Source organism: Vulpes vulpes, chromosome 15 (genome assembly GCF_048418805.1).
Source record: "Vulpes vulpes isolate BD-2025 chromosome 15, VulVul3, whole genome shotgun sequence".
In the NCBI taxonomy this organism is placed as follows: domain Eukaryota; kingdom Metazoa; phylum Chordata; class Mammalia; order Carnivora; family Canidae; genus Vulpes; species Vulpes vulpes.
The window spans coordinates 27,685,774-27,709,196 of NC_132794.1; the positions used below are offsets into that span (position 1 = coordinate 27,685,774).

The window sequence follows — 23,423 nt, forward strand, 5'->3', positions numbered from 1 at the left end:
AAATAGTTGCTATCAAACCTTGAATATTGCTTATAACTAGGCCAACTACTGATTTTACGGAAGGGTCTGGAAGAGAGTATTTATCTTGGTGAGATTTTTTGTCTGGCTTGTTGCATAACTATAGTAAAACTGTAGGTGGGAGGGTTTATGGTGGGTTTGGATTTAAATTTTTTGTTCTAAATATGATTGGTGCTCTTTAATTTTGTTAAGGGATTATTTTTTGGGCAGCCAGGGGACTTTTGTCTTTCTTTCAATTTGATCTTTGCCTAGGTACCAGTAGGACATTGTTGTAAGATAAGCGTTCTCTGCCCTTTAAAAATCCTTTTAAATATAAAAGTTTTGGGCCTCCTGAGTGGCTCAGTCAGTTAAGCGGCTGCCTTCAGCTCAGGTCTTTATCTCAGGGTCAAGCCCTGGATTGGCATCAGGCTACCCACTGAGCAGGAGCCTTTCCACCAGTTTGTGCTCACGTGTGCTATCTCTCTCAAATAAATAAATAAAATCTTTAAAAAAAAAGTTTTTCTAAATTAAAGGATATGTTATCTGGCCATTGATGACTTAGAGTCTCCAAAGATATAACTGTTCCAAAATGTACCACAGACCAATAAGAATTAAACTTAACTATGGACACAGGACACATCCCCCAAAACGATGCAGAAAGTGTACTCCCCATGATCCATAGTCACTCCCAAAGATAACCAAACAGCAAGAAAGAGATTTTGATGAACTTGAGAGCTGTCAATGGTCTGTAGGACACCAACTGTAAATGGGATGCCCAGGCTACCCACATTTCTGTCCAGCCAACAGCAATTCTTACGGCTTCCCCATCTCTCTGAGCATAGACTCAACATTTAAATCCAAACCCACCATAAACATAAAGAATGCTGTCATGAGAGAATGCTCTCACGAATCAAAGCCAAGCTACCAGGACACAAAATGAGACCCGGAGAACACAATAGCTATATCTGGGAGGAAAGGGATCTATAAGAGTACTCAAATCAAAAGTCAAAATACCCAAAAAACTAGATGTTTCATGAGTTTTCTCTTGCTAATCTAAATCCTGGAAAGAAAAGACAAGAAGAAGCTCTTATTGCCCTCGCCGAACTGGACTTTCAGCAGAGTTCCAGGAGTCTGACTATTAAGGAAATCTACCTTTTCTGACTTATTCAGAGATCCCAAGTTCTCAGCTGCAGCCTCCAGAGTGACTGAGAAATCCAATTATCCCATCCTCATCACCAAAATGTCAGAGAGGAAAAACTTTTCCTCTATCTGCTTTGATTAAGGGACTGTGTGCCTGTAAATTAACCTGACAAAAGACAGATTAGCAAAATAATAATAATAATAATAATAATAATGTTTATTTGTATTGACATGAGAGTGCACACAAAAAGTGGCTCACTAAACGGCTAAAGTTAGTGGTCTATATATCTAAAATAAAAGGTGAAAGGGAGGGGAGAGAAAAGGATTATGGGATGAACAGATGAGGTTCTTTAGAAAAAATAAATGGTTCTTAGAAGAACAAACAGGAGATAAGAAAGCTTGTGATTGTGTTTGCTCATGAAGGTGCAAGTGGTTTTTTTCCATCATCTTCATGGCCATAAAGTACCCCTGGAGAAAGGACTTATGATAGTTAAATTATTTTGGGAGGCTCTGCCTTTGGGCAGATAAGAAGAGTTCAGAACAAGGTTCTTCACAGTGCTATATTCTGGATTTCTACCACAATCCCATTATAGCAACTACCCACCATAACTTCCACGATTGTCCTGTTCTGTAATGCAAGACGTAATTCCCTAAAGTCTCATACTAATGACAGTGAGGACTAATGTATTAAATATAGCATATCTGTGTATATTTTAAATCTCTGGATAGTTGAAATAACTAGATTTTTCAGTTATAAATATGTATTTTAAAACCATTACGTGCTGTAGGAAACACATAAAAGACATCAGAAATCCTGACTTACTTTCCAATTCCTCACAAAGTTGTTCAGTCTGGATTTTCTTATTAAAATGTGGTTTTTTCCTTTCTTATGTAAAATGAGGATAATAATACCATTCTCATAGAATTGGTAAGAGATAATGAGGATTGCCTGGGTGGCTCAGTAGGTTAAGCATCTGCCTTCAGCTCAGGTCATGATCTCAGGGTCCTGGAATCTGCTCAGCAGAGAGCCAATTTCTCCCTCTCCCTCTGCCTGCCACTCCCCCTGCTTGTGCTCTCTCTCTCTCTCCTCTCCTCTCTCTGTCAAATAAATAAATAAAATCTTTTTTTAAAAAGATAATGAGATAAAGAAGGATGAAACAACTTGGCATAGTGCTTGGTAGGCAGTAGGCATTCAATACATTTTCAGTTGAATCTAGATCTAGTTGAAACCAACTTCTCATCATGGCAACAAAATAATCTTTCATGCTTTGTCTTTGTTTCCATTTGTGCCCTGTCTTACTTTTAGCATAGGTTTAATTATAGCAGAGATAAAATAGTGTCTTCAGATTTTTTAGTTAACATTATTTGATATATATTTACACTGCATCAGTGCCATGTTATCCCTTTTAAGGTCATTATGCTATGTTGTCACTAAAACTCAGTCAAGTGGAATAACACAGTCATTTGCAAGTGCTAGTTATTTGTTTGGCAAGGTGGAAGCTTATACTTTTATATTATGAATTAATGACTAAGTTAATCTCTCTTTTTTAATTAGGAAAAGTCAACTAAGCATAAATGTTGTTTAAACAGAGAATGGTACTGAAAGCAGCCATATAGATAATATATGTAACACAAATTACTTAGCCTGGTATCTTTCCATGAAGAATAAAAGAGGGAATCAAGGTGATTGTCTGAAATGTATAGGCATAAAGTCCAACAAAACAGCGTTTACATCAACAACGTTTATCTGTGAGTTTTTGCAGGAATTATCGGCTTAATTGCTTCAATATTCCACTCAGCACCCTAACATTTTACTTAAACCCTCATTGTTCATTTACTAAAAAAATTGTTTTGCCCTTTTCTATTTTATGCATATAAACAATAAGAAGATAAATAACAAAGAGCGACTACTAAGCTCTTTATAGGAGGTGCTGAGAATAAAGGTAAAATGCAAAAATAAAATTTCAAATTGCTCACAATATTTTGGGTGGAAATTTTTTTATTGTTCTTGGTCAATATTTCTTAGTCTTGAAACAAACCTTAGGGAATCAGCATCCTAAGTTGTTTCTATAGAGCATAAATTCATCCGCTGTCCCTTCACATAAGTTATTTATTTTTAGAGAAAAATCAATTTTGAAGTTGAGACTTTATCAGACCAAAAGGCAGTTTCAATCCAGTGATGAAAGTGCTGGGTCTCATTCGAACTCTCCATCAGTTTGAATTTAGGTATCTATGAACCTTTAGAATCTCTGCTTTTTTCCTCACCTTCCACCTGCTCTTATGGTCAAAGAGGAAAGGAGTATAATGTTTATTGTCTAGATGCCAAACATTAATAGAATCCCTTCATGGATATAGATATTAAAGAAAAAGAATAAAAAGGAGATATTTCAATTCTCTCAAAGAATAAAGTAGCTTGTGCTCCATTCATTTGGTATTCAGCTACATTTGGTACATACTCTTTTCTTCTTGCTTTCACTGTTTGTGTTCTAACATCTAACTGCATTTATCAGATTGCCTTGGGAGACTGCCTGTGAGGACAGGGATCTGCAATCAGTTTCAAAGATCACAGCATCTTGTTATAGAAAACATTCACACTGTTATGAGAAGAAGTAGTTTATACTAAAAATATACAAATGTCACTTGAAATCTAAGCTTTTAAATAAGAAGGAGGATATTTGGTCATATTCCTGCTCCCTAGAAAGTTGAAGAAATTTTTCTTAGCAAGTAACCAAACAACTACACAATGCAATAAAATCTTGCTAACTTACCTCTCATTGATTAAAAAAAAAAATGTTTCTAGTTTCTAGTCATTGATTTTGTAATACAAACTTGTAAGAGTTTAGAGAGTATTAAGTGCACAATATTCTTAGAGGACTTTTGCAAAATTTCTAAGAATATGAAATAGTACATAATATTTTAAAGGCTTTATAATCTGATCTGTTCATTACTTGGAATGGATGTCACTTCCACTCCAGTCTTCACCAGTTCATATCAAGAAGAATATCATTATACATTCTCTCTTCTGCCAAGAATGTTCTTTTCCCAGAGACTCATATGACTTCATTCTTTACTTTCCTTTAAGTCTTCACCCAAATATCACCTAGACAAATAGCATCCCTGCTGTCTGGAGGGCACATTCTAGCTCTCACCTTTTCTTATTATATTTTTTTTCTCCTTAGCTCTTATCACCTATTTGACATACTGTGTATTTGTCTATTGCCTCTCACCTTCCACTAAAATGCAAACTTATGAAAGCAGGGACTTTACTGGTCTTGTTCATTCTTTTTCTCAGCACCTGTAGTAATTCCTGGCACATAGAAGGGGCACAATAAATATTTGTGGAATGAAGGAACAAATAGAATTTGCTTGACTCTGATGTAAAAAAAAAATGACCAAGGAAAAGACACCAATTGATAAATAACTGATAGAATATTAACACAGAGAAAAGACCCTTACTATTTGTGCCTGACGTTCTCAAATCTATTTGTTGTTGTTGTTGTTGTTTTTTTTTTTTTCCTCCTGGGCTTGAAATGTAGGCATCCAGCCACAAGCCTGCATGCTGACTAATGAGAAAGAGATACAGATCTAGCCCAGCAATATTCATACATTCCATATGCATTCATTTTTCTCTAGTGACATTTTAATATATTTTGGTGAAGATATTCCCAAGATAATGAAGATATGTCGAGTGAGCATTGAAAGTGATGAGTCTTTTTTTCCATTATCAAAGACAAATACAGGTGTGTAATATATGTGGAGCATTGAAAGTAGGGAAAGAAAATGAGAGAATCCCAAGTAATGAAAAGAAATTAAAGCTCTCCAGTAATGAAAAGGAAGGCCAAACTGAAAACATAAATCTCTAGACTCAGCAAGGATTTATGCTGATGTGGAGTGAGTGGACCAATGGCTTTCATGATGTGATTCATTTTGAAAAAATGTCATTTCTAGTGCCAAGTAGAGTTCATGGTTTAGTGAAAATTTCATTTTCAGTCTAATCATACGAGCCAAATTCTGGCTCCATTTATTCTGATATGAGAAATGAACTAATTCCTGAGCTTATTTGTGAGATTCTAGGAATAATATCAAGGAGGGGTGGTCACAGCTGAGGTGAAATCTTTGTATATTTGTATTAGGCCTTATGCTATACACTGGAACTTCTGTGTAATATGACATTAATAACATAAAAAACACTTAATTCAAGACTTTTACACTTTTTCCAAGTGAATAAGAAAAATATTAACTCATAACACAGTACTGATGGCTAGACCATAGGGTATATGATCATCTATTATTTTGAGCAGAGACTCATAGAATAGCAAGGCAGGGGAGAATGCAGACAGGTCATTTTCAAGCAGGACCAAATCTGAATCAATTCAGGGAGATTTTGCCTGCTTTGGGGTTGGGTTTTAAAGAATTTCCATCATTGATCAAAATTTTTAGAAATTGATCATTTGCAGTAAATTGAATTAGGACATATCCTCTAATACTGGTATAATAGCAAAATTAGGGCAAGTAGTTTACACAGTTTGTACCTCAGGGTATTGATGATTAAAATGAATCTAGCTATTTTACTGGGAGGATGGGAAATCTCTCTGGTTGGCAAATTAGGTAGTAGTATTAATACAAATAGTCACCTAGTGTAGGTTATCCTACACTGGTTTGCTATATATTGGGTGTCATGTACTGTGCAGTAAAATTTGACTTCAGTATTTTTCTAAAAATTAAGGATTGGCTATTTAATTCAGTCACCAATAAACTGATTTCTAATTCTTCTGGATGGAATAAGTAAATATTCATAGAAGTAGAGAAGAAAAAAATGCAAGCCAAAGAGTAGATAGGACTGCATAATGTTGGTGGTGGTTGTTGTTTTTTAAATATTGCCAAATACTATTTTTTTTAAGATTTTATTTATTTATTTATTTATGACAGACACACAGAGAGAGAGAGGCAGAGACACAGGCAGAGGGAGAAGCAGGCTCCATGCAGGGACCTTGATGTGGGACTTACTCCCGGGTCTCCAGGATCACACCGGGGCTGAAGGCCGCACCAAAACGCTGGGCCACTGGGGCTGCCCATGTTGGTTGTTGTTGAGGTGAGATTTAGATCAGCAATGGGATTGCTTAGTACTGTTCCAAATAACAACAGCCACTTAAATGGTCTTCTCTTGAAAAACTGTCTACTCTAGAGAACCCTGGGTGGCGCAGCGGTTTGGTGCCTGCCTTTGGCCCAGGGCGCGATCCTGGAGACCCGGGATCGAATCCCACGTCGGGCTCCCAGTGCATGGAGCCTGCTTCTCCCTCTGCCTGTGTCTCTGCCTCTCTCTCTCTCTCTCTCTGTGACTGTCATAAATAAATAAAAATTTTAAAAAAGTTTAAAAAAAAGAAAAAAAAAAGAAAAATTGTCTACTCTATCATCTGTGGGAAAGGACTAAAAACCACAAAGATGACTCAGCAGGTTTTTCAAAACTCAGTAGATAAATTTGTCATGCTCAGGAACAAAATATTTTAACAACATTGTTATAAATCACAAGGTCCTCTATACATATATCTGCCAATAAGTCTTTCAATTATTATTGTAGATTTACCCAAGCTTTGTTTGTTTACAAAAATGGTACACATTGATTTAGGAAGATGTCACTTGTTTCAAGCTTTAGCCTGTATTTCCATCTGCTGTAGTTTGAATTCTCCCAAAGTGGTCAAATTCCAAAAGCAAACATAGAGCATGAAACTATAAATCAAGATCTAAAATACAATATATATTTGAAAAGCATATTCTTCTATTGTGTCAAATGAGTATAACTTTTGCCAACATAAATAGAATCTTTTCCAATATGATATTTAATCAATATAATATTCTTTCCTCTTTAAAGCTAAAAATAATTTAGCCATATTGTTATTGGAATGAAATATGCAGAATAGAAAACAAAATATAATTAAGCCTCAATAAACTTCCAACATGGCTTTCTCTAACAGTTGCATATGAAAAGAAAAAAAAAAAAAAGCAATATAAAGGCTTGTTTTCCTGAAACACCATCTGTTATTTTTGTTTGAATTAAGCTCAATGCTCAAAAGGTTGTGGATACTGTGCAGTAATTAGCACCATTATGGGAAATGTTGTTACTTCTATGTATTGGACTTCCCCAATTATACAAATATAGAATTCCAAAATGATCTCTTTTATCAGAGGTGTGACTAAATTTCTTGCTTGCTCTGTAATATCAGCAAAGTAATATTGGATTATCAATTTGTGTGCTCTGAAATGCAAATAAAATAGAAGCTTGTTTTGCATATTTTCCGTCTAATTGTTGTTTTCTTTATGTCATACATATATAGAGACTTCCAAGAAAGTGGTCATGAAAATGCTATCAAATATCTAGAAGTTATATTGATTTCTCTACCTTAGGGAAATTAGTTTTCTTATACCTAATAAGAAAATTAAATTCCTTTACCCAGGGGGAGGCCAACAAATTTCAAGTACCTTTATATATTGCATAAATATCAGTAAATGTTTTTTACATCATCTCCCCCCTGTTTGTGGGAATAGTCATCCAGAAGTATTTAATGCATGGCATGAGGTTATAGATATCTACATGAAGGTTGTATCTGTCCTTTGGCTTACAATTAAAATGACAAATTTAAGATTCCTATTTCTCTTGTAATATTTTTTTAAAATTAATCTTGCAATATTTTTAAAAAATTAATCTTGAATCAAACCAGGATAGAAAACTAAATGGTGTTTAAACACAAGCCAAAGGTACTCAAATTAGGGCTTTTACCCTATGAATTCTGAGAAAGTAAACATAATCGAAAAGTCCTAAGTCTCTCAGAGTCCATCAGTAGTGTGTCCATGTACTTCATCTCGATCTGTGCTATGTAGCTGCTTGCTCTGATCAGTGTCAGGGATTGCCATTTTGTCAGGGTTAAGTCATTTAATGATAATCATGATAACTAATATAAGTATACACTTGGTATGTATTGAATGCTTTATATAAATTAACTCATTCAATTATGGAAACAGACTCCTTAAGATAAGGTACCATTGTTATCTCCATCTTGAAGGTGAGGAAAAGGGAATAACATATTCTGTGTTCCCAGGAAATAAGTGGCAGATCAGAACCAAGGCAACCTGGCCTCAGCCTCAAGGTAAGTCTGTGCTCCTAACACCTACCCAGAGAAAGCAGTCAGCAGCTAAGGTTTGCCTTACAACCATCTTAATGGGCAAACGTCATGAGGGAAGGCCAGTGTGTAAGTGGGGGACCAGTCTCTACAATAATAATAGTAAGCTTGTAGATGGTGCTTGCTCTATGCCAAGTACTTTACATATATCAATTTCATCTTCAAACACCCCTCAAGAGTAAGGAACTCTTTTAATTTTTACTATATAGTTGTGGAAAGTAAGACGCAGAGAGATTGAGGAGCTTGCCTATCGTTGCACTATAGTGGCAGAGGTAAGCTTTGAATTCAGGCAGTCTGATTCTACAGTCTATATTCTTTGCTCTTATGGGATATTGTATCATGTCTTGGACATTTAAGACCTTCAGTAAATAATGGGCAAAATTCAATGTATGGAAGCCAGATTTTGAAGAAAGAGGAGGAAACATATTAAGTGTCTTTTAAAAATTAAAATTTAAGGGGCACCTGGATGGTTCAGTTGGTTAAGCACCTGCATAAGCATAAGCATCTCAGGGTCCTGAGATCAAGCCCCACATTGCATCATCGGGGTCCTTATTCAGCAGAGAGTCTGCTTCTCCTTCTCTCTCTGATCCTCAGCCCCCTACCTCCTCTCACCCCTCCCACCCCCCACACCAAGCTCCTGTGCTCTCACTCTCTCTCAAATAAATAAATAAAATCCTTAAAAATAAATAAAATAAAATTTAAATTTAAATGGAAGAAATATATCTCAAAAATCAATGACAGTAATACATGGGCACTCTACAATTTAGTCTACCTTTACCCTCATTTTAGTACTTGTTATAGGTTGAATTGTGTCTCCTATAAATCTGTTCACTGAAAGCCTAACCCTGAGTACCTCAGAATGTGACCTTATTTGGAGATAGGGTCTTCACAGAGGCAATCAGGTTAAGGTGAGCTTTTTAGTGTGGGCGGTAATCCAATATGACTGTTGTACTTTTAAGAAGAGGAAATTTGGACACAGACACACACTAAGGGAAGATGATACAAAGAGCTCTAGAGAGAAGATAGCCATTTACAGTAGAAAGGAAGAAGTGTGGAACACAGCTTTCCATCGAGACCCACAGAAGGAATCAACCTTACTGACAATATTGTTTCAGACCCCTACTCCCCAGAACTGTGAGGCAATACATTTCCATTGCTTAAGCCATCCAGCTTGTGGTACTTTGTTATAGAAGCCTTAGCAAACCGGTGCAGTACTCTGGTGCAGATCAAAATTAGCAGAAAATCATTTCAAACAGATGAGCCAGAGGAAGAATTTCAGGAAGGCTACTAGGACATCTAGTGGACTCCAGGAAAGTCTGACAACCAGCCTTCAGCGTACAGAGCTCGGGTAGTATCTCTGAGTCCCATTCTCTCTGCCTCACAGGCCACATCATCCCTAATTTTTCTTTTTCACTTTTCCACATACATGACTGCACCAAAGCCTACAAGGGTACAGGTTACAGGTACAGGTACAAATTAACAAATATTTATTAATAAATCTAAATCTCAGTTCTGAACTCATAGGAGACAGACTCTGATAGGCCTGATATTAAGTGTCATTAATTAAGACATTAATTAATTGTCTATCACTACCTCAATCCACTACAGTCAGGTTGGCAGGGCTCTGTAGGGTAAACATGATTTTTGGGAGCAGGGCCACATTATGATTCTTATGGGGTCTTAGTTATTTTTGTCTTTATGGGCCCTATCATCCCTAAAAAATTATTAAAAATTGTGTTTTATGATCATATTGACATAAAGATTACTATATATTAAAACATTTTCCTTGACACAAAACTTGTTTTTTTTTTCTTTTTGATTTTAAAGAATGAAGACATTTTGATGGTCCTCTAAAAGTGTTGTGGGCTCTAAGCACTGGCCCACTGTGCCTAATACTGCTTTCTTGATGAAGGAGACTTCTTAGAGACCTAGGAAATCTATATGGATAGCTGCACATTCCTGTTTAGCTAGGCTTTTCCCATCACTTTTTCAATGAGGTACTTTTAACTTGTGTTGTTGAGGATGATAGAATCAATAAATACTGGTGAGGATATTTTCCTTCTATGTTCCTCTATGTAAATGCCTTTCAGATTTATAACTGAAAGTTTTTAACTTCCAACTCCTGAATCCCATATGATCTCAACAGTGTAAAATAATCTTGATGCTTATGAATGGAAAAGACTTGGGGTAAATTATTTAAGCTCTTGGACACAGCTGAGTATTTTCAAATCCCTTCTCCAATACACAGGGTTATATTTTATTAGCTATATTCATGATAACAATTCACTGAAGCATATGCCATTAGTCCATCTTTCATAAGTAAAATAAATCAAGAAGTCCATTTATTCACTAGGAAATACATATATCTTGCCTTTAAGATGACATTTAATTATGGGTCAAATTGAACAACTGTAGAGGTGTATTTTCTGTGCTAGAGGCATGAAGGGGCTTCTAAAACTTATTCAACTTCTCTAACTATTATGTGTCACTTTCAAGTCCTTTCATCTGTGCTAGCAATAATGATAGAAATGAAATAACAAAGACAGGATGATAAGTGTGCAATTATTTTCTGAGTTTCAAATCTAATGAGTTGGCCATGTGACTTGGTTGAGTATAAGCACTACACGTGAGTGACTATTTCAAGTGGGACTACCATCATATGACTTGAAATATCCAGTGAAGCACATCTTTTGGGAAAACAGTCACAGCTCTTACAGAGTTGTAGATTACAGGAGTAACAATAGTTTCACAGAAATTTGGTGGCTTATTTTGAGAAATCAAAATCAGTTTCTGCAAAATGCCACTAGAACTATACATTGGACCCACTGCATATGCTTGTAGGCAATGGTTACTCAGTGCCATTTTAGGCTCTATGCACAAATGTACATTGCATTCACCTTGAGAACTGCCATCTTTGAGATCAATGGATCACCCTCTACAAAAATAAAGCAAGTATGAAAAGGTAGAGCAGAATTATCATTGGCGTGGGGGCTTATTCAATCTGGAAACATGATGAATTATGATGGTTAATTTTATATGCTAACTTGACTGGGTCACAGGTTGACCAGATATGTGTTCAAATATTATTTTGGGTGTGTCTGTGAGGTTGTTTTTGAATGAGAGTAACATTTGAATTGACAGACTAAGTAGATTACCCTCCTTAATGTGGATGGATTTCGTCCAATCAGTTGAAAGACAGAATCAAACAAAGAGGCTAACAGTCTCTCCCACCTGTTTTGTGATGAGACATCAGTTTTTGGTTTTTTTTTTTTTTGGTGTTCAATTTTAACTAAAACACTGGCCCTTCTTGGGTGGTGAGCCTGCCAGGTTCCATAGGGGAACTGAACCACCAACTATACCTTCAGCTGTCCCGGGTCATCAGCTTGCCAACTGCGGATCTTGGGACTTCTCAACTTCTGTAATCACAAAAGCCACTTCTATATAATAAATCTCTTTATACATAGACAAGATATATGTCTCTCCATCTATTCTATCTATCATCTATCTATCTATCATCTATCTATCTATCTCTACAATTGGTTGGGTTTCTCTGAAGACCCCTAGTATAAATGAGTACTTATTAAGGAAAGCTCAGTCTAAATTTCTGCCTTGTAACCTACCCAATATCTACTCTTCATAATTTGGCCAAAGTGAAACTAGCACATTGTAGACTATCAAAAGGATTTATCATAAGGGGAAGAAAGAAATAGTAGTCAGGACTCCCATGATCAGAAATCATTTCAGAGCAGAAGCTTTTGCGTCACCCCTTTCCAAACTCAACTAGATTAAAGCTTTCAAACTAGCGAGCTGTAGCACACCGCATTGTTAATGGGGTACCACAAAAAGTCAAAGCCTCAAGGGCAGCTGAGAGCAAGGGGAGAAAGCGGGTGGGGGATGGGGCACCTGCCGCGAGGCGTCCGCCGGAAGCAGCTGCCGCGCGCGCGCGTGCACCGGAAGTGAGCCTGCTGCGGCCGGGCGGGCGCCATCGCGGCGCCATCGCGGCGCGAGGTACCTGTGAACCAAGGCGAATAAAGCTGGTCAGCGAACAGAGTGAGTGGGGGGCCGACCGTGCCCCCGCTTTTCAGGCGTCATGGCACTCCGGGTACAAAGACAGCGCCTGGATCTTCCTGGGAGTGCTTCGTCGTGAACTGACGGCAGGAGATCTCCTCTGTGCCAGGTGGTTAACGCGAATCTCACGCGGACCCGAAGGCAAGTCTGAAGTTCAGTTTTATCTGCCGGGAAAACCAGCAGAGGACACTTCGGCCGTTGACAGTTTTAATGGACTCCAGTCCGCCACGAATCCCAGGAAGAGCCCCGCTCTGGCCTCTGAGGGCGTGGGTGACACGACCAGACAGCTCTGGGAGCAGGGCTGTGGGGCTCAGACCCCCTCACTGCGTCCATCTGAAATCTCCGGTGACGAAACACTCTCAGAACAGCACAAACTAGAAAAACAAGCGGAAGAAGAGTCACAGACGAGTGGGACGGACTGGACAGCCACCGTCGCTACCAGCCAGCGGCCGGAGGCCAGATTAAAATGGAGCAGAACGCCGCAGGTTCCTTCTGGAACAAACCGAGGTGAAGTTAGGGTCTGGTGCAGATCGAAAGCTCAGGTCCGGACGCCCTGAGGCCGGGGACAGGCTGGCAGCCGTGCAGCCGTGTGTGGAGTGGGGCTGAGGAAGGAGAAGCCTGGCTGTGAGCCCAGCCCCTTGCCGGAGGCTGGAGGAGGAAGGGGGAAGAGAGCCCCTTGAGGGAGAGATGGAAACTCAGGCATTTTAAGGGATTGGAGGCATAGCCGCAAACATTCTCCAATTCCAGTGACCGTGGCCAGACGAAGGCTGTGGCCTGCACAGATCCTCATATTTTGAAATGAAATGTGATATTTGGAATACTGTGGGCTGCAAATTGTTATTAATATGATAATTGCTGTAAATAAAGTAACTGAGGCAGAATTTCCTTAAATTTTGAACACCCTCCACCTCCCCCACCCCCCACCCCCGCAACCATTTAGAATTTTTCAGCAGTTGTGAAAATACCTTACTGAATTTGTGTGGCTTCTTTTGTAAGCTCCTCGAGATTTTGATGCCCAAGATTTTTAAGAGTGGTGATCTATAGTTCACCATGCAGATAACTCCCATGGTATCCTGTCTAAATACTACCATTTCTACAGAATAGGATTTGCAAAAGATCAGAAACACTGAACCAGATAACCCCTATAGTCTGTTATAGTTCCGAGCTTCTCAGGCTACCATGAAAGAATTTCAGCCAGCATAGAGGGGGACTTACTGCCATTGTAGTTTTCCTAGTGAGCAGTAAAAAAATGTTTAAAATATTTAGGGTCCTACTCCTATATGATTTTGTGTTTTTAATAGTAATAAAAGTTGGGTTTTTTCTTCACTATAACTCTAGCTAATGATAAAGGGCAAAGGATATTCTTATGGAAAGGAGTATCAGTCGAGGTACATAACTAATCATGGAGGATTGAAAATAAGGTATCCCTGTGAGCACATTCTGGCTGTTCTCTACTTTGTATGTATATATACATGTATATACATATACATACCATCTATACATATATATAAAATTCAAGAAAGCATGATATTTTATTTCTCTCTTACAGGAAGTTGTTTTATCTGCTAGAGAGCTGGGATATGTAAAGCGATATAGCATAATTGGAAATGCAGAATGTTTCCCGGAATCGGTTAGTATTTGATGTTTGATTGATGAGCATTTCATTCCCATTTGCAATTTCATATTCTGCATATGGACAGAACTGCGTGTGTGAACTTGCAGAGGTTGCTACTTAGGATGGAAACCTTAGGCTAACCTTTTGGAAATTGCCTGTTTTAAGTAAGAAAAAAAAAATACCAAGATTCTAATATCTTGAATGATTTTGAGTATTGTGACTTTGGGCCAATCGTTCTTTATACAGGCATACCTAATTGCTCTTCTTAGACACTATGTATTTTACAAATTGAAGGTTTGTGGCAACCTTGCCTCGAACAAGTCTTCAGTACCATTTTTACAATAGCATTTGCTCACTTTGTGTCTCTGTATCAAATTTGGAAATTCTCACAGTATTTTAAACTTTTTCATTATTATTATATTTGTTATGATCTGGACAGTGATTTCAACTCACTGATAGCTCAGATGACATTTTTAACAATATATTTGTTAACATTTTTAGCAATAAAGTACTTTTAACTAAAATTCGTACTTCTTTTAGACATTGTGTTGTATGTTTAATAGACCATACTATAGGGTAAACTAACTTTTATATGCACTGGGCAACCAAAGAATTCAACTTGCTTTATTCCAATATTTGCTTTCTTTCAGTGGCTTGGAACCCCACCCACAATATCTCTGAATTACGTCTTAGAAGAAATATATTTGGCTTAAACATTTTCTTGAAAAAATTATTAATAATTTTTCATTACTATATGCAGAAGTTACCAGTACTATAAGCAATGATAGCATTGCTAATCCACATTTAGTCATCAATAGAAATTTCTATAGTAGGCATTTACTATGGATTTTAAAGATATTTCCTTTTTATTTTAATTTTTACTAAAAACAGAAAAAATTATTTTAATCGTTACCAGATTTGAACTGTTTTCATATTTCCACATTTACTTCTAGTCTTTGCCCACATATAGGGGTATTTTACATAGTTGAAGGTCCTTCATTTATTCATTTATTTGTTCTTTCATTCATTCAAGAAATATTTAAGTTTCTGCTAAATGCCAGGGGCTATAATATAGTTGTGGATACAAAAATGAATGTGACATAGTGCCTGGCCAGAGGAGGTCATAATATAGAGAAAAAAAATGTGCGTGGAAGCAGTAAAATTAGAAGTACGTGAAGAATGTGCTAGAATTGTAAAAGGGGACACAGGTGAGTGAGTGGGGCAAATGAGGTGAGAAAAGACATTGTGGTCAGGGATTCCAATATGTGCAGAACCCAGGGAAGTTATAAGTAGTTCACTGTAAGTAGGAGCACAGGGTATTGCCCTAACAATGAGAAGCAAGGGTGTTGGAAAAAGGTTACAAGAAAGTTCCTGCATGCTATACAAGCTATTTGGGCTTCTCTTACTTTGAAGAAATAAATTATTTTAAAGAGAAAGTAACATGATGAGAAAGATTTCTGAAAGACAAAACAACCCCATGGTGGGAAAGTAGAGGATGAAGTAGGTCGGGGAGGACCTGAAAGCAGAAGGAGGAGTAGGAAGGCAATTGCTGTGGTTTAAGGAAGAAATCATGAGGGCCTGAACTGAGGCAATATGGTACAGGAGAGAGAGAGAGGAACTCAAGACTTCCACAGATATTAGGAGAGAATTGTGAGAAGGAAGGACCCCCCCCCCAATTTTTGATTAGAGAATATAAGAAGAGGAGCAGGGATCCCTGGGTGGCGCAGTGGTTTGGCGCCTGCCTTTGACCCAGGGCACGATCCTGGAGACCCGGGATCGAATCCCACGTCGGGCTCCCGGTGCATGGAGCCTGCTTCTCCCTCTGCCTGTGTCTCTGCCTCTCTCTCTCTCTCTCTGTGACTATCATAAATAAATAAAAATTTATAAAAAAAAAAAGAGGAGTAAAGTATATATGATATGTGAGCAAAGTATCTGCAATAGGGAAGAAGTGGAGGAATGCAAGGTGGTGACAGAGAAAGTGATGTGCATTGTGCTAATTGTTGAAGTCAGCCAAAATCACGAGTTGATAGTGGCACAGAATTAGGGGTGCCTGGGTGGCTCAATCAGTTAAGCATCTGACTTTGGCTCAGGTCCTGTTCTCGGTGTCCTGGGATCTAGCCCTGTGTCAGGCTCCTCACTCAGCAGGGTGTCTGCTTGCTCCTCCTTGCTCTTGTGCCCTCTCTCCCTCTCTCCCAAATAAATAAAATCTCAAAAGAAAGTAAGAAAGATTATGTAACACCAGGTAGCACTGAGAGGTAAGCAATATAAACAGCAACTTCAAATACTGTTTTTTGTTTGTTACAGGCTTCTATAATGGTATAGTACACCTTACCATAACTTTAGTAGCTCCATAATATGTCATATAGTAAACAGAATAATTTAACAAAGATGTGAAAGTATTTTTCCCTAAAAGAGCAGTGTATTGAGTACATTTGTGCATATGGTTCTTTGGTGGTGTTATGCTATTTTTATAGGATAAAGTCTCTGTACCTGCATCATTGGGTCAAAGAATATGAGTGGTCGGGGCCTTTTTGTTTTTCTAAGTCATTTATCATTTATATGATATTAGGGAGTGGGTTCAGAAATAAGAATTTGGCAGGTAAAATAAAATGACAATTCTGAACTGAAATTCATAACCTTGGTAAATATGCCTAGATATACTACATCATTTGGTTTGAGGCTAATCATTTTTCTCAAATATTATTCATTTGAAATAAAGGTGGTTCTAGAGTTAGACTCCCAGCAAAAGTCATTTTTTGACTTTATGATATCCCTACTTGGGTGATATACTTGTTTATCTTCTTATTTAAAGTCCTAATAGAAGGAAGTGAATATTGGTTTTATTAAATGTTGGAAAAACTAATTTTATTCTTAATTCTGTAGTCGAGAGTAAAATTGACTATCATTCGAATCTTCATTTCTGGAGTCTTTGGTAGCTACCTAGGCTACTAGATCACCTCATGATGGAGCTGCCTCTGATTAGAAGAGCAATCAGAGGTTTTGTATTTGTACGGAGGAGTCCATTTACTGTCTAAAACATGTAATATTAAATAACCACAGATTCTAAATGGAAGATAATCCATAAGTTATTTGTTATCAAAGATGATCACTTCATAGGAATACATAAGTTGGGGCAAATCTATTGCATAAAATTCAATAATTTGTGCTGAAGTAATTAAGTTACCTTAACAGGCCTATTGTTGATTTTACTGTCTTTTTGCATCCAGTGCTTTTGCTTTTCATTTGTAAAAGATGAAGAAGACACATGATATGAGTTTGGCTCATGTGCCCGAATATAGCTCCACAGGGAAGACTTGATAGAGCTGAAGCTATTGCTTTTTAGAGACCTTTTATTTTGAGCAACTGCCTTAACAGCCTTCATCTTGTTATATGAGCTATATCTCTACAATAGGAAGAGAAAGATATGACTGAGCAGTACTTTTGGCTTAAACTTAAAATTGCAAAATCAAAAACAGAGATGGATACCCTGAAGTTATATTTTTATAATATATGACAGATACACAATTTTCTTACCCAGTTTTAAAGCATTCCCTTAATCCTTGGAGGTTTTTGTTTTGTCTCATTCACACAAACTCTTTGCCATAAACTATTGCATTTTGGTTTAGTAGTTTGCGTCCTTATCCAGAAGGTATCTCAAAGGGCTCATCTACAAAAATAGATTCTAGGGCCACTCATTCTGAAGGACAATTCAGTACTTCCTTCCCCACCCCTTGGTGCCCCTATAGGCACATGAAAAACAGTTCATCAGCTGTTAATGTAATATAAGGAATGAATTATGCTTGTTCATATAATTGTGCTTAACCAAAGGACCAGGATGCAGTCAACCACAGCTTTATTTGTGAGATGTGGAAAAAATGGGTTTTAGTTTGTATACCTAAGTCAGCTAGGAACCTCGCTGATGCAGTGTCAACATGTCTCAGGCATTCTTCATGCCTGTGAGTTTAGAAATTTATATGTTCTCTAAAAGTACCAGTAATATACTAGAATATCACATAACATTCCAAGCCACATTTACATAATTGCAGTGGATATGATTAATAACAATTACATTAATGTTTGTTTGACCCCTATGGCTGATTGACTCAATTTACTAGTCAAGAAATAATTCAAATTACCTTTTCATTTCAGTTAAGGAACTAGTCAGAAAATTCACTTTGATTTGTTGGGAGGTAGAGGTTCTCTCTTAAGTGACTCCTTGGCCTTCTAAACTAAAGGCTGAATTGAACTGCAATATATATTTTTGTGATACTTTGCCTCATTTGATTCTTTTTAATTGAAGTCCGTTTTTGACTACAGATACATAGAAGATAAAACTATATTGAGCTTGAGTGTGGTCTGCTGAATCGGAAAGGACTTCAGGTTTTTCCCTTATAAACATAATATTTTGAAAGAATAGCATGCAATAGGTATTATAATAGAAGCTAATACAAGGGACATCTGGACTGCCACTCTGAATACATATTAACGATGCCCTGTCATCCAACACGAGGGCTAAGCAATATTTCAGGGATGCAAGCCTTTTTCTGGGGGCTTACTCATTCCAGTGAGATGGACTTAGAAGAGAGTAGGCCTAGAGAATTCTCCTCTGACAGGGCTTGTCTTTGGGATCTGCTTGAAGCCAAGTTTGTTGGTAGGGAAAACTTGAGTAACAGAGTAAGTGTCAGAGTACTATTTCATTTTTAAACTCTGACAAGTTTAATATGTTTAAATAAGCTTGGACATAGATTGCACTTGTATAAGGAGCTGTGTTGGAAGAATTAAAGCACAGGGCAGAAACAGATTTAGATGTGATATTTTTTATATTTTAAATAGTTCTTAGGATTAGTATTCTATTTCATTTGATTTACTATGTAATAACTAATGCTAAGAATAAAGGTCTTATACTTTTGAAGTCCTTAACTGAATGTTTTTATAGGAATGGACATCATTTTTGTCCTTAGCAGTTTTAGTTAGTAAGTAATAATTAGACACTATGATAATTGTTTGAAATACTGTGCAAGTGCCAATGACAAGCTTTCTCTTAAAATGCTAGGAATTTATTGTGTAAAGGGTTCCCACATTCTTTATTGTAGTTTTCTTTCCCATAGTATTTTTGAGACATTTCTGGCATGTTACTTCAGCTTCTTGTTTAATTTCTGCCAAACAGGATTTTTCAGTATTTGTGTCACCAGTGATAGGAAAAAACATCATTGTTAACATTAAAATATTACTGAGATTTTAAAGGTGGAGAACATCATATTTTCCTATTTTTCTTTACACTATAGTGTTTGCAATGTAGTGTTCCCAAAATAATAAGCAACTTTTGGGAAATTAGTGAATAGCCAACTAATTTCTCATATAAAACCAACAGGGAAAGGTAGTGCCATCAGATTAAGCTATTAAACTATATTTCCATACTCTGTATCTATAAACTATAAGCTACTAAGCCCTATCAGAACAACACTAACTATCCATTATTTCAATCAACCAGAATTTATCCATTTTTATTCATACCAATCTTGCTTTCAGGATAAAGAGGGATTTTCTTCCTTTTTCTGTTGGTTATGAATGGAAGTCATCAATTTTTTTTTCTGACTTTCATCTTAATGGTTTGAAATAAAGAGTCAGATGCATGGCTTTTCAGTTTCTTTTACTACTTTATTTTATTACTTGGTTATTTTAAGGTCAAAAGATTTCCATTTCCAAAATACATAATAGAAATAATAAAGCACTAAAATTCAGACTTAGATAATATGGACATTTTTCTTAAAACTGTCAACATGATTTACAAATTATTTAAAAGGCAGTAAAATTTGAACTTACATAGCATAAACTTTCCCTTAAACTGTCAGATACATGATTTTAATGTTATTTTATTAATATATCACTAGTAATTATTTTTTCTTATCAACAGAGAAAGTGAAGTAAAATCTAGTTACCGAAGAAATCATAAGAATTGAAACACTGGATATTACTGTGTTAATTTGGTTTTCATTTATCTGAAGTCTATATTTCTGCTGTGTTATCTGAGATCAACGCTATAAATTCAAATAACTGAAGGAAAGGTGAGGGTTTTGTTGTTGAATCAGGCTCCAAACATCATTTTTGTATAAGTTATCTGGAGAATTGACAAAAGTGGTTTCATTTAAAGGCTATCTGTAGGAGATAATTGCTTCAATTTTCCATTTAGCCAGAATGATCCTGGCCATAATGTCCTCTTCTGTTAAATTTCTTTCAAAACAGGATTCCAGAATCCCTACAAAATCTGTAATAGTGCTCCTCATTTGGGTAATTTAGCATCCTCACAGACATCCTGTCCTGATTCATTTGTAAAACAATACCTCTACGTATCTAAAATAGTTTTTCATGAGAAGAATGTTCCATAGGAAAAATAGTTCCAAGGGAAAAACAATTGTCCTGTCCCTTGGATAAAATGCTATTAAATAGTGTGTTATGAGAACAGATAACGTTTTCCTTGGCTCTGTGATTTTTTTCAATGCAAATTTTGATTAGAGAAATGACTTCAAAATAATCAGTCGATAGTGGTTCTTTTGAGGACTGTTAAGTGAAAAGTCACAAAATGAAGCCCTTCTCCATGTTTGCAAAACTATTTTCATTCCCCAGGAGACTTGCAGCATTTAGTATTTCTAGAAAGGTATAGCAGAAGTAGTGCTAGAATTGTGATTTTTGCCATCTAATGTTCCCTAATGACAATAGATTCTCTGGAAAACAATTGAAAATTAAAAACGATAATAGTATGTTCTATATATCATCAGTATATTCTCTAATATTTATTGTTAGGTATACATAAAGTATAACCAATTGTGATAACTACTACCTTATTGACACCTGTTGTCAAAGCTTTGAAAGCAAAGCTTGTAAGATTAGGAACAACAGGAATGTGTTCCTTAAAATGATAGGATTATTTAAAAAATATACTCCACCAGTCCATCCTGGTGGGAGAGTATTTACATGGTATGGGTATGAGTATTTGGTCAAAGTGCTTGAAAAATTAGGTCACACCAAAAATGGTTTTGAAATGTTTACTTGTTCAAAATGCATTTCTTGCCAGTACACTGCTTGTTGATCATTTTATATCCTATGCTTAGAGTGTTTAAAACACTGTATCACAGGCTTCTGATTCCATGTTGGGCAACTTTTAAATCCATGTGTCAGTAGTGAATGAGCTGATTAGTAGCGTAGATGACTTCTGGGATCTCCCCTTCCCTTTATTGACAGTTCCTTTGTAAAGCAAATGCCAACCCTGCAAGCTAGTAATGAAGACTGGAACTCCCTTATTCATTAGACATGCAGCAGTAAAATGGGTAGGATAGCTATGGAAATGTACTTGCAATGTTTTCTTTGCTCAGATACTCATACAAATACCGCTATCCCTATTAACTCAAATTTGTAATATATTATAAAAATATTATATTAAATATATTATAAAATACTTTAGTAGGCTCCTATGACCTTGAATTGGTGTTTGTTTCAGACAGTAATTGCCATATTAGGAATTGCCATCCTTGGGGCACCTGGGTGTCTTAGTCAGTTAAGGGGCTGCCTTTGGCTCAGGCCTTAATCACAGGGTCTTGGAATAGAGCCTTGCATGGGGCTCCCTGCTCCACGGGGAGGCTGCTTTTCCTTCTCCCTCTAATGTTCCCCCCACTTGTGCTCTCTGGCTCTGGCTCTATCAGATAAATAAAATAGGCTTGGCCAGTAAAGAGGACCCTGAGGAATAATCCAAGGTGCCAGCCGCACACTCCTCTGCTTCCTCCCATAGCCATGCCTTGCAACATCGAGGAAATCAAGGACTTTTTGCTCATGGCCTGGCGAAAGGATGCCAAATCCATTAAGATCAAAAAGAATAAGGATAATGTGAAGTTTAAAGTTCAATGCAGGGACTCCTGGTTGGCTCAGCGGTTGAGCATCTGCCTTCAGCTCAGCGTGTAATCCTGGAGTCCTGGGATTGAGTCCCACATCGGGCTTCCTGCATGGAGCCTGCTTCTGTCTCTGCCTGTGTCTCTGCCTCTCCCTCTGTGTCTTTCATGAATAAATAAATAAAATATTAAAAAAAATAAAGTTCAGTGCAGCAGATACCTTTATACCTGGGTCATCACAGACAAAGAGAAGGCAGAGAAACTCAAGCACTCCCTGCCTCCAGGGTTGGCAGTGAAGGAGCTGAAATGAACCTGGCCTACTGACTTGAACTGTATTAAAGTTTTTTTTTTTTTAATTCTTTAAAAAAAATAATAAAAATAAAAATAAATTGCCATCCTCATCTTTTGCAACTATTTTAAATGTCAAAGCTACCATCCAAGTACTTTTAATATTTTGAACTTTCTTTTTTTTAACTTCACTATTCAGTTGAATATCATTATTCACCCTTTGAGGACTCATCATGTTGGGAATATCCAACCACTTGCCTAAAATGAATGCTTCACTGAACAGTTTTATCCTATTAGGAATATGGGAAAACAAGCAGCCACTTATCTCTTTTGGCTTAAACCAAAAGAACCTAAAGGAAAGAAAGAAACACAGACTAATCTGGTGATACTTTTAAAAGTGTACTAAGGACATGAATGCTTGTGGGTCGTAGTCATTATCATCATCATCATCATCATCATTATCATATGTAGTACTTACTATGTGCTCAGCAGTGTTCTGAAAGCCTACCCATATAACCTAAAAAGAAGCCTTTAAGGCAGTTACTATTATTATCCTTTTGGGGCCTAAAGGAGGCAAGGAGAACAAGGAGGTAAGACTGGTTAGGAAACTTCCCCTAATCACCCAAGTAGAAGGTGCTAGAGCTAGAATTTGACCCCAGGTAGTTAGGTTTCAGAATCAACCCTCAGTCGTTATGGCTTAGCTTCATGTTATGATGTCTTATTATGTCCACGTTTTTTATTTTGTATAACTTTAGGTGGGAAGACACTCATTTGAACTTCCCTATTTTTAAATCCTCCATTGGGGTTTTGAAAATATATATATTTTTTTTAGTAATAAAAAGTTATAGTTGTTACAAAATTCCCAGAGCACCTAAATTTTGAGTTGTTCTAAGGCTTCATTTATTTCTGGCTCAACTTTTTCTGAATCATCATTCACAAATGAACAAGGCTGATCTTATAATATTGCCATGTTCAGCTCTCCAAAAATAACCATTGTGGCACATGACCTATCATTCCTATGGATTCTATTGAATGATGAGCTCAGCTACTTGTACAAATCGTTTTATTTTCCTTCTAATACTGTCAGCAAATCAGGAGGCAGTACTTCTTTTTATGGTGTTGCTCAAATATGAGGATTTTACACTTTAAATATGCTTTCATGTCTTAGCCCACTGTCTGTCATAAACAAAGCCAATAAAAATGTGCCATTGTTATAACTATTTTCTAAATCTGAATTATTTTCTAAATCAGTGAATGCCA

The 23,423-nt window shown here is 36.8% G+C and overlaps 1 protein-coding gene across 1 annotated transcript; it reads left to right on the plus strand.

Moving 5' to 3' along the window:
* Positions 1-21,780: 21,780 nt before the first annotated feature.
* On the plus strand, positions 21,781-22,185 carry LOC112917684 (large ribosomal subunit protein eL38-like). Its single transcript, XM_072740531.1, has 2 exons — positions 21,781-21,892; positions 22,079-22,185. The coding sequence occupies exons 1-2, from the start codon at positions 21,781-21,783 to the stop codon at positions 22,183-22,185; spliced, it is 219 nt and encodes a 72-aa protein (XP_072596632.1).
* The last annotated feature ends 1,238 nt before the right edge of the window (positions 22,186-23,423 follow it).

Coding starts and splice junctions, on each gene's coding strand:
- LOC112917684 (XM_072740531.1), top strand. CDS start 21,781: ATGCCTTGCAACATCGAGGAAATCAAGGACTTTTTGCTCATGGCCTGG. Junction 21,893..22,078: donor TGTGAAGTTTAAAGTTCAAT/GCAGGGACTCCT, acceptor AAAAAAATAAAG/TTCAGTGCAGCAGATACCTT.